Consider the following 20,735-nt stretch of genomic DNA (forward strand, 5'->3'; position numbering starts at 1 on the left):
CTTTCTGGGGATACAGACTTGGTTCTGTTTCTCTGGAGATTATTGACTAATGAGCCAACATTCCCATTATTAAAATGTCATAGGCACTACTAGCAAGGAACAATTGGAATTTGAAATGAAAAAAAAAAAACATTTATATTTGCATTCGGAAAAATGAAATAGATATAAATATAACTAGATATGTGCAGAAATATGTCAAATTCTGAATCAAAGAATGAAAAAAAGAAATGAACCAAATGAGAACTAAATAAGAGTTAATCCATGTTCACGTATAGAAGACTCAATACTGTCAACATGCCAATTCTTTCTAACTTGCTCTCTAGATTTAATGCAATTCCAATCAAAATCCGAGCAAGTTATTTTGAGGATATTGCCAAAGTGATTCTAAAATTTATATTGGGAAACAAAAGACTCGCAATAGTCAACACAATTGCAGGACACCAACAGAGGATTGACATTATGAGCCTTCAAGACTTACTATAAAGGTACAATAATCAAGAAAATGTGATATTAGTGAAAGAACAGACAAATAGATCAATGGAACAGATAAGTGCTCAGAAATAGGCACAAGTATATTCAACTGATCTTTGACAAAGAAGCAAAGGAAACAACAATGCAGAAAAGATAGCCTTTCAGCAAATCGTGCTGAAACAGATAGACATTCACATGCCAAAAAAACAAACGAAAGAAAGAAAGAGAGAAAGAAAAGAAATTGGAGCTATATCCTACAGTCCTCACAAAAATTAACTCAAAAGATTATGACATAACTATAAAATGAGAAACTATAAAAGTCCCAGAAGATAACACATGAAAAAAATCTAGATGACCTTGAATTTGACAATCACTTTATAGATACATTAAAAGAATGATCAATGTAGGAACTAAATGATAAACCAATCAAACTTAAATAAACTTAATCAAAATTTAAAATTTCTGCTTTATGAAAGACACTGTCAATGAGAAGACAAGCCATGAAGTAGAAGAAAATATTTGCAAAATGAAATATGTGATAAATTATCTAAAATACACAAAGAACTCTTAAATTCAGCAGTAAGAACAATCCAATTTTAAAAAGGACAAAAGATCTGAACAGACATCTCGCCAAAGAAGATATACAGATGGCAAATAAGCATATGAAAAGATGTCCCACATCCCATGTCATCAGGAAAACACCAATTAAAACTACAATGAGATACCACTACACACCTATTAGAATGCCCCAAATCCAATACACTTAAAACACCAAATGCTGATGAAGATGTGGAGCAATACAAATTCTCATTCATTGCTGGTAGATTGGGAAACAGTACAGCCACTTGGAAGACAATTTAGCCATAAAAACAAGTTCCTTATAAAGCTAACCACTGTCTTACCATCTAGCTTACCAGCAACTATGCTCCTTGGTATATACCCAAACTGCACATGGATGTTTATAGCAGAGCTACACATAACTGCTCAAACTTCGAAGCAACCAAGATGTCCTTCAGCAGGTACTCAAAGTGTGATATATCCAGACAACGGAATTTTACTTGATGTTTAAAAAAAAAAAAAAAAAAAAAAAAAAAAAAAAAGCTTTAAGCTGTGAAAAAATATAGAGGAAACTTTAAAGCATATTGCTAAGTAAAAGAAGCCAATATGAATGTGTAATTCCAACTCTATGATTTCTGGAAAAGGCAAAACTATGGAGACAATAAAGATCAGTGATTGCCTGGCACTGGGGGCATTGGGGGAGGCAGTCATGAATAGCCAGGACACAGAGGATTTTTAGGGCAGGGAAACCGTATGACACCATAATGGTGGACATAGGTCATTATACATCTGTCAAAGCTCATAGAATATACAATATCAAGCTTGAAGCCTAATGTGGACTATGAACTGTGAATGACAATGATATGTCAATGTAGTTTCATTGATTTTAACAAATATACAACTCTAGTGTGGGATGTTGATAGTGGGGGAGGCTGTGCATGTTTGGAGGAGAGGGTATAAGGAAAGTCTTTATACTTCTTGCTCAATATTGTTATAAACCTAAACTATTCTAAAAAATGACTGATTAAAAAAATGTCATGGGCCATTATAACTATGACACTGCAAGTGTCTACCCATTTCTTTCCAGCTAAAGTAGACGGCATAGCCAGCAATCAAAACATGATTTACATGAAGTTAAAGGATACAGTAACATTTTAAAACCAGCTGCCATTACTTGCATTATTTATTCATCAGGTGCTGTGTAATTGCATAATTGTGCTGAATAAAGAAAAATGTGTTCTCTTTATTGAAGAACTATAGCCCAAAGATAGAATGGAAATTTAGAAACAACTTTAATTTCTTAGGATCAACAAAAGGGGGCATTTTAATGGAAGGAGTTCAGTCCAAAAGACTCTTACATTAATAAGACTTCTTACTCAATATTTAGGTTTATTTTTTTTTTAAGATTTTTATTTATTTATTTGACAGAGAGAGACACAGAGGGAGGGGGAACACAAGCAGGGGGAGTGGGAGAGGGAGGAGCACACTTTCCATCTAGCAGGGAGCTCTATGTGGGGCTGGATCTCAGGACCCTGGGATCATGACCTGAGCTGAAGACAGACGCTTAACAACTGAGCCACCCAGGTGCCCCTAGGTTTATGGTTCTTAAACCTAGTTGCATACTGAGAAGAATCAGACTATCCTTTGTTTGGTCTAAGTGTTGACCTATACGTTTCTGTTTTTGTTTTTTCTTTTGTAACCTGGAAAATTGTTATGGATGCATATTTCATGAATCTAATCATATTAAACAAATGACACTATATTACTCTCTAAACTCAAAATTGCTGAACTATGGGAAAGGGGAATCTCTTGAGTCTCACTAAACCATTATCAGTCATTCAGAAGTGTTCACCTCAATATAGAAGGTGTTATGCTTAATGAATACAGAAATAGCAGCATTCTACAGCTGGAGAGTTCATTTTTCTTCTCTTTTATCAGTGTTTAAATTTAACTAGTTAACTAGTTCTTGGCGTGCTTTGGTTTTGTTATTGGAGGGTTTGTTTTGGTCTGCTTGGGCCAGAGGAACAGTTCCCCCTAATTTAACTTGAAGTTAATACATGAATTAAAGTAAATACATGAATTAAACACATGAAGTAAAAACATGAATTAAACCCACTTTCCTCTTGAAGATTTTCTTGTTGCAACTTCTCCATTAGAGAAGACAATTTGACATTACAAAGCTATAGAATATTATGATCCCACTAAAAACTTTTGTCCTACTCTTCTCTTTTCCCACTTTGTGTTCTAACAGTACTGAACTACTTCAAAGTTTCCCAAAGCATCAGCATTCTCTTCCTCTCTGGAGTGCACATAATCTTTCCTCTGATTCCTTTGCCTGGTTTACTTCTTAGGTTTGCATACCCCAGTTGATGTGTGCCTTCTCCCAGAAAGATCACTTTCCTTGTTCCCAACAACTTAAACATTCCATCTGCTTCTACCCTGTAGTGTACCCAGACAGGAGACACATACTTAAAATGCCAGTGTTAGTTCATGGTGCTACATTGCAAATTAATACTTATACAATCTGTCTTCCCCACCACCATCCCACAGTGAGTGAGCTTCCTCCCTAGTTAGATGCTGTATTTTATTCATCTCTGTGTTCTTAAGCCCTCACATATTGCCTGGACCATATTAACTGCTCAAAATATGTTGTATGAATTTAATTAACTGATGCATATTACTCCATCCACACCAGCAAGTATTTTTTTTTAGACTCCAAAGTATCTTGTTTACTGTTTAAAAATCAAATGTTAACCTAAAGAATTTAATTAATTAACCTAAAGAATCCTAACCATGCATTGCCCACCCTCTTCCTGCCCCAATTCCCTTTTAACTTAAATAAGAAGCTGTTTTATTCTTGCAGTTTCTGCTAGTTGAGAAGTCAGTGTGATAGAGATGCTAGTGGGATTTGCCCAGACATCAATAAACTCCAAAGGCTCCCGGAGGGCCACTTGTAGTGTCAATAAAGGCTCATAATTACTTGCTCCTTTGAGCATTTTAGACCCAACCCCCCAATTCACTAGGCTGCTCAGATGAAGCTTGAGAACTGAGAGGTTCTTAACTTCTTAAACCCTAGGCAAGGAAAGGCAAACATTAGCAGGGACCTCAGGATTTTAAGCAAAGGTGCTGGCTGTTCCGGTTGCTATCTTAAGGCCTCAGTGGGCTCGTAAATCAGAACTCCCCTTCTTGCCCAAGGAGTGGTGGTGGGCCTCATCATTTCCTGGCTTGGGGAAGTATAAACCCCCAGGGCCCAAGAGTAGATGGCAGCTGGAGCCTCTGCACAACCTGAAGGAACAAGTAATTCAATTGAGAGAAGCTGCTGGAAATATGGGAAAGGGGTAGAGAGGGGAGAAGGGGAGGAACTTGGTAGATGGGGGAAATTCCTGGCTTCCAGACAAGATTTCACACCAGGGGTGCCTCCCTACTGATTACCACCAGCCAAACCAAGGCATAGGTCTAAGGAGAGCAGCAAGCTTCTCTCTCAGTGAGGGCAAGACCACAGAACAGTAAAGAAGTACTCAGCTCAGGGTTAACCAGGACTTAAAAGTACTCCTGCCACACAATACAACAGGAGTAAGAAAATCACTAGGAGGTGAAAACCCGAAGTTAAATGCACATCACTGAGACTTTTGAGGAAGAACTTGCCCTTCCTTCTTTCCTTTCTTATCTTCCTACCTCTTTTTCCCCCCTTTCTTTCTCCCGTGTCTGGATGTACTTGTATTTAAAAAGGATGTCCTTGGTGGCTGCTTTTTCTCAGAATTCTGTTTCTCCGCAGTGAAGTTTAAGGAGCATTGGAGTTTCCTTGACTCCTGCGTGAGGAGTTTCCAAATGGCAATGAAAAAGAGTCACACAAATATCCACAAAGCGCCTGACACCTCTGTCATCACTTGTTTCCTACTAGGTCCTGAATCGGGGTGGTCATCCACCACCCGCTCCGAGTGGGCGATCGGCTAATTGGTTCATGTGTGCATTTGTACTTTCCAGATTGAGCTGTGCACTGAATACAAAACGCCCTCCTCCTCCTTCTTCCCTCTCCCTACCCCGATTCACTCTACTTGGGAGGGCGTGTGTATGCGCGTTCACGTGTGTATGTCCGAGTGTGTACGTTCAGCAAAGGCGCCAGGAAGAAGCTACCCCTTCTGCACACCCACCCCACCTCCACTGTATACGAAAACGAAAACGAAGCATCTCTCCAGCAAGCTGCGTCTCTAATCTGTCCCCAGCTGAGGTGTCCTCGCCACGCTAAGGACAGACCATCTCCGCACTCGTCCGGAGAGCTGATGCTTTGGTTTCCCGGGAAGGCGACCTCAATTCCTTCTGGCGCGCTGCGTTCTCCCCGGGGTGTGCGAGTGCTGGTGCGTGCGTGCACGCGAGTGTGTGTGTGTGTGTACACGACTGCGAGCTTGTAAGCTTCCTCTCCCGGCACTGTGCAGTCAGCGCCGGCGACGTTACTCTCCAAGCAGCCGACAGCAACGCGAGGCAACCGCAGCCTCCGCCCCCTCAGTCTGGTGATTGGCTGGTTTTGCTCATCATTTCCCTGCTAGGAAAAGGGAAGGGCCAGTGACGCCCCCGAACCCAGCTGCAGAAGCTGCCGCCACCTCCAATGTACAAGGTGTCTCATCTGAGAAGAAACCTGAGCCCCAGGGAGGCGGCGCGGAGCGACCGGGGCAGGGCTGGCGGGAACCCGGAGGGAGAGCGCTGGGCAGCGCTCAAGGACCAGCGGGAGCTTGGACGCAGAGGACCCTTGCGACCTGTTCCTGAGATCCCGGCTCCACGTTCTCCTCGAATTTTACAGATTTTCCCCCGCGACTGTATCTCCCCAAAACGGAGCCTTTCTATGAAGAGAAGGTGAGGGAGCTGGACTTTCCCGGGCACCCAAGATGCGCTCCATTAGGAAGAGGTGGACGATCTGCACGATAAGTCTGCTCCTGATCTTTTATAAGACAAAAGAAATAGCAAGAACTGAGGAGCACCAGGAGACGCAACTCATCGGGTAAATGCAAAGCTTCATTTCAGGATATAACAAAACAAAACAAAACAAAAAAGTCAAGCCATAAATGAAATGGGAATAGAGTCGGTAGAGTGAGGGTTGGGATAGTCTGTGTGTTGGGATGAGCTTTTGTGTGTTTAGTCTCATGAATTAAATAACAAAGGCTGTTGGTCGAGGTGTGTGTGCTTCTCCAGGGCATGTTCCCAGTGTGAGTTCAACTTGCCCTGTGTGGGGGTAGTGACAGTTTTGCTGGCGCTGGGCTTCGCACGCCCAAGGAGAAGTCACTGCAGAAGTGTCAACAAAGAACGTGTGCCCTTGTCCTTTTAAGCCCTGGGCAGAACTCAGGAGAGATGTCTTCATTGCCCATGTGGTTGTCCTTCCTTCTTTCTCTGCCCTATCACTCTAAGGAGAGAGTAGAGAGAGCCGGCTTCCTGAAAGGCTGAAGTTAAAGCCCAGAAAGCAGAAATGTGTCTCCTCTGTTTCTTTCCTCTTCTTTGGCGTTGGGTAGATCTGTGTATCATTTGAATTAGAAACTCCAATACAAGCAAGGATTCTTCCCTATTTGCTCTTCTGTGGGTAAAACGCATGGGCGTCATGGTTACAGTTTTAGAAACCGGGTACTGTAGCTTCACACAGACTATATTTCTGCTATTTCTACAGTTTGTCTAAATGAGTTCAGAAGCTTCCCCCACCCAGTAAGTTCTCTAAATAATCGCACTTCCTTCCTCCCTTCCCCTGGCCTCTGTTGCTTTGAAGTTTACCCAGGAGGTGGCTGCAACTTTGTGTTGCTTACATAGCTTGGAAGCGTTTTCTGAGGATGTGAACCTGGTTGCCAACTCTGTTCAAAGTCCTGTTTCGGAAATCCTCCCTTATCCGGAGGCGTCCGCTATCGGAAACTCCACGCTGGCAGATGCCAGCCTGGTTTTTATGTTCCCTGACATTTATCAAAACGAAGATAGAGCCCTTGCCAGTGTGTGTGTGTGTGTGTGTGTGTGTGTGCGCGCGCGCGTGTGTGCATGTGCATGTAAGGACTGCTAAAACGTGCACGCGTGCACACATACACACACAAACTTCATGCACTCCATTTAATATTCCTGCTGCTCCCTAAGTAATGAGTATTTCAGTGAGCAAGACGGTGGCTTATACTTAAGGATTTGCTGTTTTATAGAAAACTAAGATAGCAGAAGTACAGTCGAAAGGGACTGGAAGGGAATGAAAAAGCTAATAAAGAATGAGCTGGATGGTCGTTATGCAGCGACAAATCTACAAATGGTCTATTCTGGAAAAGGGGGGGGAAAAAGCCTAACTGTAGGAGATCGTTTACACAGGGAGTGGGTGGCTTGAAAACGCAGCCGAGCTCAATTGTCAGCAAAGCAGGACTTTGGGCGGGGGCGTGGGCATCCACGGCCGACCTGTGCTTCCCAGGCAGACAAAGGGGTCTCGGGGAAGGTGATAAAGCGGCGCGTGGGGGGAGAGGCGGAGGTTGGGCGTGGGGGGTCGCGGCTCTTTGTTCCCTTCCGGGCCGGTGGGCTCGGAACGGAACGCGAGCGTGAGCCCAGACAAAGCCGCCAAGCCCCGCCAGAACTCCGAGGGTTCGGGCCCTCGCCTCGCTGAGGAGCAGGAGTGGGCTGACCCGTGAGCGACAGGAGGCGCCCCGTGCAGTCCAGGAGCCCTCTCCGGGCCTCCCTAAACCGCCGCCGGGAAGGGGGCGCGCACCCCGGGTCCCTCCCAGGGGAACTCGGAACCGACCTGGGACGCTCCGCGTTTCCCGGGCAACATTCGTCCTGCGGCCCTTCCCTGGACGCCGCGGGCCGGCGGGCGCAGACGAGGAGCCGGCGGCGCAGACACGCGCGCCGCGGTCGGGCTAGCCCGGCTGGGTTCCGCTCGCCCCCTCTCGGGGCTGCGCTGCGGTTGCTCCCCGGCTCCTCGGAGAAAGAAGGAGGCGGGCGCGTGAGTTAATCAAACAGGAAGCGAGGTACGCACGCACCGCTGTCTCAGCTCCTCCGCGAGGGTGGGAGATCGAGTGCGGGGACAGGTTAGAGTCTCCTTAGAAGTCAGGTCCCCGCTTTAAAAAAAAAAAAAAAAATCACTTCTACGTCTCAGTCGGCAGCCGGGCTCCTCCTCCTTAATTAAAGCCCGCACTCAATTACGGTGGTGCGGGGGAAGGGCCGAGAGCCGCCCGCGGGCGCCGCGCTGCCGGCGCCCTGCAGCTCCCCGGCCGCCGCGGCCCCGCACCCGCCTCTGCCCTCCCTCGGCGGACTTGGCGCTGCTGGGAGACTGCGGACCCAGCTAAGTCCCCTTGAGCGCTCTCTCCGTTTTCCCTCCAGAGGAAACGTTGGCTTCGTGATTTCGTTTCAACTTCCAAATAGTGCTTCTGGTGGAGGAGTTGACTCATCCAACGACCCAGTGATCTCTTTGACTCTACTCTTGTCTACCCCAGGCCGTTTAGAGGGGCTCGTTCTGAGATGAGTAAGTGGAGATTGGGCCCCAGAGTCCTGGTCTAATATTTCAGAAGTCAGGTAACACGCAGCCTCTGACCTTTGGGAGGCACTGCATGACTTGAGAGTGGGCAGTAGGTTAAGTCCTTGTACCTTAGAACCCTCTCCCCGACCCCCCGCCAAAAAATAAAATAAAATAAAAATCCTCATATTTAGTTTTCCTGCTACCATTTCCAATAGGCAGTTTCTTTATTCCCCACCCACCCCCACCTTAACTGGAGGTCCCATCGAGAGTCAGTGCAGCGTTGTTCTTATATACGATATTGAACAGTCATTCCACGCAGAGGAAAAGAGAACACAGGCACAATTTTCCTACGTACCATCCACATTCTCATACCTGCAGAGAAATACTAAAAAGCATTTTTGAAAGATTTTTTAAATTTATTTATTTAACAGAGAGAGAACAAACAGGGGGAGCAGCAGAGGTAGAAGCAGACTCCCCGCTGAGCGGAGAGCCTGATATGGACTCGATCCCAAAATTCTGGGATCATGACCTGAGCCAAAGGCAGACACTTCAGTGACTGAGCCACCCAGGCGCCCCAAAAGCATGGTTTTTCTAAGGAATTGAGAATGGGTCAAGTAATTATTGGAAATGTATCCTTTCATGCAACCCTATTAATTGCCTGGTATGATTACTAGTTAATAAAGTTTTGACTCAAAAGGCATGGGTCTATAAAATGGTTTACTCTTGACATATATATATATATTTTTTTTTTTTCCATAATTGGAAAAATGACACTTGCCTCACCACTGGCCCATGAGTTCACTGACTTTGTGCACTCTTTGTTTATAATGGGTTAACTTAAGGGTCCTACAAATAAAAACATGTGGGTGTGCCCATTTAATGAGATAATGTATCTGAGAGTGTGGCATAAACTTTAATATCACACAACTATTTGTTTTAATTGCAAGTCTTTAAATCTTGACACATACTGTGCTCCTCTTTGATCACAAATGAGACTAATTTTCTTATCATCTAGAGATTTCCTTTTTAACTTAACTGTTCTTTTTTGCACTGAATAATTGTCCATATTAATTCTGAAACTTATAATACTGACAGTAGATATAAGCATTCATAGTTAGAATACTGCCATTGTCAGCAAAGTTAGTTCCAGTTGATGCTAGGGTAGAGCACACTCTTACAAATCGGGAAACCCAGGATTTTCACTTTGTATGCTTGCTTCATTTGGAATTCTACTAGAAACTGTAGGCAGGAGGTTAAGGTAGTACATCTCATCTTTATTTTTAGTTGTTTGACACTTAGGGAATGAAAACACCAAATTGCCTGCCGTTGGTACTCAGGCTTAGTCTTCTTTTGAATGACTTTCATAATTTTATAATAAGGAGGAAATTTAATCTAGTTCATGGGGAACACATTTATTCCAAAGCCAAGTTATGAAGAGTTTTTAGTGGGGCTGAATGCAGGGCTTTGGGGACCTAATCTCAAGAAACAAAAGTAATTATATTTGTTACATACTCCAGAATTAATAGAATAAGTTGTAGTAATGCCTGGCAACTCATATTTCAAAGAGAAAAATATTAGTAAAAACTAGTAACATAACTAATGATTAATTTCTGTCACTACTATCATTGTAAATAGGTTTTCTTAGCTCAACATAAGCAGGAATGCTTTATAAGATATATTGCTTTATCCTGCCTTATTTCCCTGATGTGCTTTGTGATTTTCTGCTTAGAAGTGTATGTTGGATCTTCCTGTGTATAGCCCTGTGCAAGAAATGTTTTCAGTGCAGCTGTTTAGTAATTGTGTTTGATCTGGAATGAAAAACTAGTAGGGGGTGGCAACATCCTTCATGCCTTGCATTGAAGGAAAACCCTTTCTAAGTCAGAATACTACCAAGGTCACAAATGGAAACATCCCTTGAGACCCACTTAACTTTATACAAAGAAATTTGCTCCAGAGACTCAGACTGTACTAAGCTTTCTTACATAGGAATTCCATCTACTTCAAGAAGGGGCACTAGTGGTAGCTATTTTTGTTCAAAGTTCTTTCCAGGAATGAAACTGAATTTTGGTTTGTCATCAGTTCAATGAAAATGGTTCAAAGAGCAGAGTAATATGGTAGTATTTCATTAATATAAAACTGATTTAAACTTTTAAAGCACTCTTTTTTGTAAGTCTTGAGGGTTCTGAAAAGCCTCCATACAACTGAGTATATCACAGCAATTATTTTGCCATGCAAAATGTACTCTTAGCTGTATGTCAGTGAAACAGTCTTCCACAGATATTTAAAAATGCCAGCCCATGTATATTTTTATTTCTATGAGAAGTTTATTGGAGTAAAAAATAATTATTGTAATTGTGACACTCTGTGGTTAGAAAAAGATGGTATTAACAATCCAGCTAACAAGATAAAAGTAGGAAAAAAATCTCTGCCCTTAGAAATGGTGAGAGTTTGTACCCATATTCTTGAAGGCATCTCCAAAAGTGTGAAGGTTAGCTTCTGTATATTTTCATGTTCTCATTCATATCTAGTTACTATCATTAAACATGTAATATAAAAATTGACTTCTTGGCCACTGAGTAGTAAATTGCACCCTATGCTTCCTAGCATCTTAGATGACCTCTATAAGATGATTATTATTGACCATGCTTAGGCATGCAAATGTATCCTTTTGATCAGTAGGATAGTTTAAAATACTGATTTTTATAGAGTTCTAAATTTCACAGGGAGTAGTTGCATGTGATGCTTTGAGTGCTTCACATTGGGACTACATGTTTAAAAAAGAATGCAAACCAAAATACCAAACTATAAGCCTCTAATTACAGAATTCATCTAACAGCTGTTACACAGGCAATGTTTCCATTGATAGTAGGAGAGGGTTGCCTACATAATAAACACAGTTTTAGATTTTGTGACTGAGCAAATAGTCATATTACTTTTTAACTCTATTTTTGAGATTTTAAAAAAGAGGTAACATGTAAAGAAATAAATACAGATACTAGAAGGGCTGTACCATAAACAGGTAGCATTTTGTTTCTGGGAGTCTGGGTTTATGGCTATAATTACTAAGAAAATAGTCTATTGAACAATAAACTGGTTTCGCTATAATGGTCCTGATGATAGAAATGCTATCATAGGTTATCTGTCACTGTCATCAACATGAACAGCACCACCATGCCACCTATATGTTTGCCTGACAGCGTTGATTGAAAAGGATGGCACAGTTGATTTTGTGTACGTGATGTAATAGAAAAGACCATTAAAAATGACTACTGATGAGTTTTCTTTCTCCTCATTACAGTCTCTGTTTCCCCACCACCAACTATCAGGAAAGTGTCTTCAGTGTTGAGATGATTTCAGACTCACTGTAATTTTGGGAATTAGCACTTCTATCGTGCTTTATAAATTACTTTCCCATACAGACTCCCGCTGAATTCTCACAAAGTCATTGCATGGTAGATAATGTTATTGCAATTTTCAAGATAAAGCAAGGCCACTGTGGCCTAGAAAGAGAATATTATCCAAGGACATATAGGTTAGCAAGTGAAAGAATCACCAGCTTGCCCAGATCAGCTGATACCCCAAAGTCATCTTACTCTAAAACAAAATCTCTTTTTGTTGTAAAAATAAAATTGCAATCTTGGGAGTCACAATTATACAGATGCAAGAGAAGTGGCCAAACTTCCTGTCTCTATTGTCTAAGCGCAACAGGGAGGGAGGATAGAGTTTGAAGACAATTTTTGTTTTTCTTTAAACACCACAAAGGCTTTTCTTTATGTGAAAAGTGTTTTTATTTCACAGAGAATAAGTGTAAAGATGTCCTGATAAAGTCATAGTCTCTTACTTCTCATAATACCTTTCTTCAATCTCATCCCTCTTCTAACCATGTAGAAAAAGTTGTCACCAGTAATCCAAATCAAATGATGTGTTATGCTACTTAGATAAAATGCTTCTTACTTTCACAGAGCGGGCATTTTTGTTTTGTTTCAGAGATGGTGAACTGTGTTTGAGTCGATCCCTTGTCAATAGTTCTGATAAAATCATTCGAAAGGCTGGCTCTTCAATCTTCCAGCACTCTGTAGAAGGTTGGAAAATCAATTCCTCTTTGGTCCTGGAAATAAGGTGAGTTTCTTTAATAAGCCATAATAAATTTCACATCATGTTCTCAAATACATTGGGCTTGGCAAACTTATATTGAACGCTTGATTTATAGTTTAGGTATGAATACTTCAATAAAAGAGTGAACCAGCTCTACTTCATGTTGATCAATGAAGGATATGAAACCATAAAACTGAAATCATTATGCAGTCAGAAATTTAAGGAAGATTATGTGATTTTTGAATATACTGTCTTTATTCCAATAGAATAAGATATTCAACAGAATCCTAACATTTAATAGACTTTTTTTATTTTATTCCTCCGGATGGACATATATTCTGAGAATTATCTTTAACTTCTTTATTAAGTCTTCATACCTATCTGTGTCTTTTCGCACTGAATGAAAGTAGAACCTGTTCAACTCCTATTTTGCTGACTATTCTAAATAAATTTTATTTACTCTATAAATGTGTATTTCCATGTGAGTTCCTGTAATAAAAATCTCAATAATTATATCCTAAATTGGCAAAAGTCAGAAAATAAATTTTCTTGAGTACTTCTTTATTTGTTGTAAGATTTTGGCATTTTGCCTGAAACAAGCTCTTGAACTCAAACTCCATGCCTGCATGTATCTATTATATCTTACTTTCTTCTAGTACAATTCTACAACTAATAAATTTAGGGTCAGACCTTCCTGAGCATGGAGGATGGAAACACATCATGTTTTCCTATACCTACATTGCTATATTGGTTGATATGTTTACATCAGAGCATTTCAGTAAATTAAACTCAAAAGAACTATCCTTTATATAAAAAAATCATTGCAATTTCATATTGGCAAAAGGCTACTTATTCAATGAACAAACATTACTGCCCAGATTTTGTAAGCCGTTGATCTCTTTGTCTGTGTTTCTGTCTACTCATTTCTTGGATCATACCTACATGTAATGTAGATCATGTGCAACTTGAAGGAAGAGTCTTCTAAGACTCATCTTCAGAGTATGCATTGCAGTTCCTAAAATGCTTTGTGGCAAAGACACTCAGTCCATGTGGAAATACACTTGAAAGACTGGAAATTTTTAAAAAAGATGGGTGCCAGGGAAATGCAGGAATTCGTTTGTTTTGAAGTTTTGGAATTGGCTGGAATGGGAAACAGGAATCGGACCATGGCAATGTCAAATAGTGTGTACTTGATTGCTTTTAGTTATGGGAAATGTTGTGTATTTGTAGGCAGAGTACAAGAATGAGGAGATGAGTAGGGTCTAAAGACCGAGTTTATAAATTGGTGTCTTTTGGGTAGAATATGGTCAGTAAACAAAATTCATTTCAACTGGATAAATAAAAACCCTTAAAACCAGGATTAAAATTAAAATTAGGAGATGCCTTATAAAAGAAAACTTTCTCTATACTCTTAAGAAAGTGAAAATTTTGACAACTCTGGACCTGTATGCCTTCTGAGAACTAGTTGGCTGAGGTCAGCTCTACCCATGATCCCTGCAGCTTAACATTTTTCCGCCTGGGGTTCCCTTCTTTCTTGACACATATTATCTTCCTCACTATCTCACTTCCCTAAATACAAATTTGAATTTAGAAACCCTAAAAGAGATAATTATGAGAGAAAAGCTACAGAATATGGGAGTACATGAGGTCATAAATACAAGCTTGATTTAGTTTAGAATGGAATAAAGATTCACATTTCTTGGAGGTAGATATTGGAAAGAGAGAAATATAGGTGATTTAAAAGGGAAATTTTTGATCTATAAGGCTGTCTTAAAAGGAACTTTCAAACTGAAAGATTTGGCAAGAAGTGAGCCAATTAGGTAAGGCAATATAGATCAGGTAAAGGAAAGTAATGGAAGAAAGTAAAGTAAATTAAGAAATGTTAATAGTTTAATTAATATATCTAAATATTAGACAAGGTAAAGTCTAATAAGTAAACTCAAAAAGTAATTAGCAATAATTTAATTAATATATAGGGCCATGCCTTCCTAGTATCTATACAAAAATGAGGCTACAGAGGTACATTCTGCTACTTTTAATATATTCAAGCTAAGGGTATTAAACATAAATTGAGCCAAGCAAATCATTCTTGCAATTTTACAAATTAATGAAGATTGCATTCATATCTGTGAAGGTGATCTGTTTTCAATTATAACAGATGATAATATGTATGAAATGTTAGTACTCTCTTCACATGATTCTTCTTAAGTGAGAAAGAAGTAAACAATAAAACATTGAGCAAACATTGAATAATACATACAAAATTGTCACTTTCTTACAAGGAAATAATAAATTTGTAAAACTGTTATTCTACCACATGAAAACAGTTCATAAAAATTAAAATTGCCTATAGCATTAGTGACTTGTATTTATCAGCTTGACATCTGTAATAAAAAATTTAATATGTGAAAATGTCTGATTGTTAGCTTAGCTCTTGTTTTTCATGCCAGAAACTTAGCATAAACTAAGTTGGATTGTTATCTTTCTTTATTTCTTCCCCACATCTATAACATTTATGAAGAACCACATTACTTGGTCTCTGTGAGTGGATGTCAGCATATTTTACAAGTTTTTTTAAAATTCTACTTTGAAGTTTTGATTAAGATACTACAACTAACAATTTTTGATCTTACATGATTAAACCATGCTTACAGATCTTGCTCATTTTAAAAATCTCATTAAACTTATAATGCTCTTGTGACATTCTTAATAAATTATTTATCTATTTGCATTAACATGTGAAACAGTCACTGATGATAAGTTGTTTTTCCCTACATTTGTAGAAATGATTTTTTTCTTATTACTAATTTTTTCAGCCCTATATATACTCTGGTACTTTCGTAAACTCATCAAGAATTAATTCATGTATGTTCATCAAGCAACTGTACCTCTGGGGAGTTTTTTGAGAGAGGTGGTTTCACCTTCATTGTGCTTTGGAAATTCATCAACGATTTAGAAGAATTTATCCATTCCACAGCTAACTTCACAATTAAAATAATTACCTTGGTTATGGACTTGATTTTACTGCTAGTAGTTTGTTCTTTTTTACTGTAAGCTAAGAAATGACATACCTGTGGCTTCTGGGTGGATCAGTCAGTTGAATATTTGCCTTTGATTCAGGTCATGATCCCAGGGTCCTGAGATGTAGCCCCCAGATCGGGCTCCCTGCTCAGCGGGAAGCCTTCTTCTCCCTCTTCTGCTTCCCCTGCTTGTGCTCCCTCTCTCTTTTTCTCTCTGCCAGATAAGTAAATAAAATTTTAAAAAAAAGAAATAACATATTTAAGATTCATCAGATGTTTGTGAGTAAATCTATAAACATTGTTCAAAGAGAATATGTGGTCTTGTCCAACACTTGTGACTTCACCCTTTCTTCCCCATCTTTAGGTTGTTTATCTTTTTTTCCCCTTAAGAAACCTAAGGAATTAAAATACCAAATATGTTCCAAAATTCATTGTTTATTTGGAACACTGAAAAAAGTTAAATTAAATTTAAAAAATTAAAAAAAAAAACCCAAATGTGGACGCATAGAGTTGTATGAGCTTAGCTACTCATCAACACACATCATAATTAGAGTATTTTCAAGTCAATGTCATCACCTGTCAAGGTTTTTAAACAGATCAAACTTGCAGGTTAACTAAACATAATCGCGAATTTATATACGCTTACCTACCAAAAAGAACTTACTGTTGCAGGCATGGATTCACTTTAAGGAAAGGTCCACATGCACTTCTTCTACTTACTTTGTTCAGTAAGTAGCCAGAGGAGAATGTCTTGGGTCACGTAACTTGTTAGTGGCAGAGTCAAGCTTCAGAACTAGGCCTAACTAGAACCAAAGCTCTTATCATGAAACAAATTTCCTGGAGGACTCTATATTAATCCTAAAAATGTAGCCTTATGAAGTACACAGAGTGGAGAGTTTTTCTGCTCCAAAATAACAAAATATATTATTCATCCAGTACTACTGAATTCTGGGTCAAATAACCAAATGGCCTTCTGCGGAGTAAATTAAACTAAAAGAAATGCTTTTCTTCAAGCATTTTGAGACCATTTTGCCTTTTCATTTGGCTGCATAGGATTTTTCTTTGATACTAGAATATCTTTCTGTAACAGCTGGGACCCTAAGCTCAGAAGCCCTAACAAGCTACAGGTTATGTTCTTCCAGTGCTTTGAAGAATGTTGCCTTGCGAAAATAATCTTTGAGACAAAAAATTGTGTGTTCTCTCTGCTTTTTTGTAGGCGTAATGAAACGCTTGACGCTTCTTAAACCTTTTTCAATTTCTTTTTAGTAAACCACGTTAGTAACAATTGAATTGATTCGGCGATTTTTGTCTCAAGTCCAAAGTGTGCAAAACCTGATTCCTCATATACGTATCATAACCCAGTTTGCTTCTCAACTCGTGATGCATCCCAGCTGTAAGATTTGTCTTAACAATGCTCACTGATGGAGTCAACAGTGTCATTTAGATTAAATTTTAGTTGCCGCAGCACGTATGCTTGTTGTTGACAAGAAACCTACAGAGAAGAAAGAGTGGCACCTGGTGATAGGTTAGCTATATTTAACATTTCACAAGTGAAAACAATGTTTAGTAAATTAATTCTCTGGAACTCTGCAGCTGCTATTTCAAGTGATGTGTGATGTTGAAAGGGAAGTTCTACTTGAAAATTCAGTTGAAAAGTTTCTGTATAGAATCTGTTCCTGTCGGTTGAACAGTCTCAACCAGCCTTTCAGTTTAAACCAGCATTGCCTAACAAAAAATAATCTTTATGACTAAGATTTTTAGTCTCACTGAAAGTGAAACACATTTTCAGATTCTTTCAGTTATCTTTAACCTTAAAACATTTGCTGAATTTAGATTTTTGCTTATTAATAGGGTTTCAAAAGTTACTTTTTGCCCACGGAATGACAGTTAAAGACCAATAACAGATCCTTTTTTTCAGTCACACACAGAAAACACAACCCCTTGCTTTAAATATCTGGTAATGACTTCTTCCCTTATCAGGAAAACTAGTATTGAGACAGCCTGAATATTAAACTTTAGCTTTGGTTGATTCATGTGTCTTTAGAACCCAGAAATTAAACTGAATTTCCTTTCTATCTCTCATTTTGAAATAATTTTGTTTACTCTCTTCACTTATGTCAGTTATCTGAGCAAAAGCATACATGTTCTTCTTGGTGATTCTGAAAATATTATTCAGTTCACTGAAAGTTTTTCATGCTTCCAATGACATTTAGTTAATTATATTTAAGCACTAGTTTTCTTTTTTTTTATATGCCTACAGTGTGAATAACAACTAAACAAATCTACAGAACTTTTTATAGTCCATTACATCTATAATCTAAAAAATGCCTAGCGGTCCCTCAGTGGCTCAGTTCATTAGGTGTCTGCCTTGGGCTCAGGTCTTGATCCCAGGGTTCCCAAGATCTAGTCCGAGTTGGGCTTTGTGCTCAGCAAGAAGTCTGCTTGTCCCTCTCCCTCTTCCTTTCCTCTTCCCTACACTTGTGCATGTTTCTATCTATCTCTCAATTTAATAACTAAAATTGGGTTTTTTTAAAGATTTTTTATTTACTTATTTGACAGAGATCACAAGTAGGTGGTGGGGGGGGGGAAGCGGGCTCCCTGCTTAATAGGAGGGAGCCCGATGCAGGGCTCGATCCCAGGACCCTGGGATCATGACCCCAGCCGAATGCAGAGGCTTTAACCCACTGAGCCACCCAGGTGCCCAAATAAGTAAAATTCTTTAAAAAATAAAATAAAAAATCACTACAGCTTGCTAGGGAGGGGGGAAAAAAAAGACCCTAAACTTTCCTTACTGTTTCCAAAAAAAAATGTTAAGCATTGTAGCCACAATATTGTTCACTCATTGTAATTATTTTCAGTTTTTCTTGAATCTTATACCAGGAATCTTAGCTCAAATAATATTCCATGCATAGATGTAAGCCCTAACATGGAAACTGAAATTTAGTTCAGTGTAAGAAAAAGAACATACTGGAAACATTCAAGGTTTCCTTTCACCCTTCTTTAAGTTTAAAAATGCAAATACTTCTGTAACAGAATAAACAATCATTGAGCCTATAAAAACAATATTGGAAGAACACATAGTGTTATCTGCATTTAATAATTATGTCATTTATCTCAAGAGTTAGGCAATGTGGTATCTTTAGAAATTTTGCTGAACTTCTTTTTTTCTTTTTAAAGATTTTATTTATTTATTTGAGAGAGAGAAAGAGAGAGCATGATCCCAGGGAGGAGCAGAGGGAGAGGGAGAAGCAGGCTCCCCATTGAGTAGGGAACCCTACACAGGGCTCTATCCCTGGACCTTGGTATCTTGACCTGAGCCCAAGGCAGACACTTAGCGAACTGAGCCCCCCAGGTGTCCCTGAAATTTCGCTGAACTCTTATTGTCCACGTTTTACATTTTAGTATCAATTTTCCCTAAGAGTGAACACATTAAAGATGCTCTCTTATACTCAGGAATGTAGAGGACCTGTGTTTAAAATATTTTGCTGCTAAATTTCTGTAAGACAGCAAAGATGCTATTATTGTAAAGTCCCTTGTACCATCAGTTGACAAGCATAGAAGTGTTAACTTGTTTTGTGAATAAAGGGATTTTCCCTTTTGGATTTCCAAGTTAAAGAGTCTTCTTCCAAATCTGAATCTCTGGTCTATTCGCTTCACACTTGTAAACATTTCACTACTTGCAAGTTACATCTTCAAGTATCTAAAACGCACACTTTAAACTATGTTCAAAGGAAAATGATAATACCAGCTAGTTTGGTGATTTGACCACATCCGTGCAATCTTTATTTTAGAGCCAGCCTTGTCATTTCCACAGGAAATGAGATTATTTTTTGAAATACAGGTGTCAGGCATTGCTAAATTTTTTCCCCCAAACAAATGGTAGTTAATAAGTAGATACAGAAGTTTCTATGGATTGCTGTTCCTGGTGCTGCTTAACTTTTGTGAAGAACTAAATGTGCTTACCATAAGGCAAGACTTGTCAGTTTTCTGCTGTTCATACAACTGAAAGTTGTTGATTTTTCTGGCAATTGTCTTCATATGTAATCTGTACTTTGTTAAGATGAACCGTTATGGTGCCTGATAGTATTACTATTAATTTTTAAATTTCATCTGTAGGCATTTAAACAAGCTTTCCTGTATAAATTCTACTTAACAAACCTGATATTCTGATTGAAGAAAAAAATTCAAAAAAAATATTTTCTTTTCCAAAGAGTTAATGGATGTATCCCTTATGTATCCCTTATGAGAGTTAATGGATGTATCTTTTATGTATCAAACCTGGCCAAAGTTTTCAGCCAACTGGTTTTCTAATAAGACTACAAATTAAACCGGGACCTATTTAAAGCAAACCAAAATAAACAAAAAAGAAATATTTGACTTATTTTCCATCTCTTCCTGCTAGCCATGTTTCTGGCGTATACCTGGGACTGGGAGAATTGCCCTTTTGGTGGAATAATGCGAGTAGGTCATATTGTCTCAGTACTAAAATTTATGAATGGATAGAGCTTAAACAGTAACAGCACTAAAGGAAACGATGTCTGTCGTATCTTAAATGTTTTAATAATGGTATTGTTTTTAGCACTCTGGAAATACAAGCTTACAATAAGAGCACTTCTGTAAATAATATCCAATCTCCAGTCTGGAGAGGGTTTTCCCAGATTGCTTCTAGCTGGTATGTGTTCTCTGGAGAATGAGGTGGTCTCAGACTTTTGTAGGCAGGCTCATAGTTTCTTTGGCTATATAATTCCCTCAAAAACTTAGTAGGCTCCTGGGCCATTTCCTTATACTCCATTCCTGGGATAAGTAACTGCACCCAAAGATTTCACCTGAATAGTTCTTCAGTCTCTGACTCTCCCTGTTCTAGCCTAACCCTTTTCTCCCTTCCTTTTCTGCCTAACTTATTTGAATCTATAAACTTCGGTGGGAAGGCAAATACTCTTGCTCCTGGAATGACTCTGATCTATAGTTTTATTTCTTGCTAACTGGGGTATTAAAAACATTTTGGAGGTCTCAGTTTCCACACTTTCACACAGTCTCCACACAGTTTACATACAGGCCATTTATTGCCAGAGACATTCCTACCTTCTGAGCCTGCAACTTGGCTGTTTCATTCCTGACTTTGCTTTTTTAGTGCCTTG

The 20,735-nt window shown here is 39.2% G+C and overlaps 1 protein-coding gene across 1 annotated transcript in view; it reads left to right on the plus strand.

Annotated features, from left to right (window-relative positions):
* Positions 1-5,585: 5,585 nt before the first annotated feature.
* Positions 5,586-20,735, plus strand: part of ST8SIA4 (ST8 alpha-N-acetyl-neuraminide alpha-2,8-sialyltransferase 4) — a 100,852-nt gene continuing 85,702 nt past the window's right edge. Inside the window, 5 exon segments of the mRNA XM_044264933.1 lie at positions 5,586-5,752; positions 5,754-5,840; positions 5,842-5,884; positions 5,887-6,022; positions 12,470-12,601. Coding sequence (XP_044120868.1) covers positions 5,633-5,752; positions 5,754-5,840; positions 5,842-5,884; positions 5,887-6,022; positions 12,470-12,601 — 518 coding nt within the window. The 5' untranslated portion in view covers positions 5,586-5,632.

Source organism: Neovison vison, chromosome 1, assembly GCF_020171115.1.
Source record: "Neovison vison isolate M4711 chromosome 1, ASM_NN_V1, whole genome shotgun sequence".
In the NCBI taxonomy this organism is placed as follows: Eukaryota; Metazoa; Chordata; class Mammalia; order Carnivora; family Mustelidae; genus Neogale; species Neogale vison.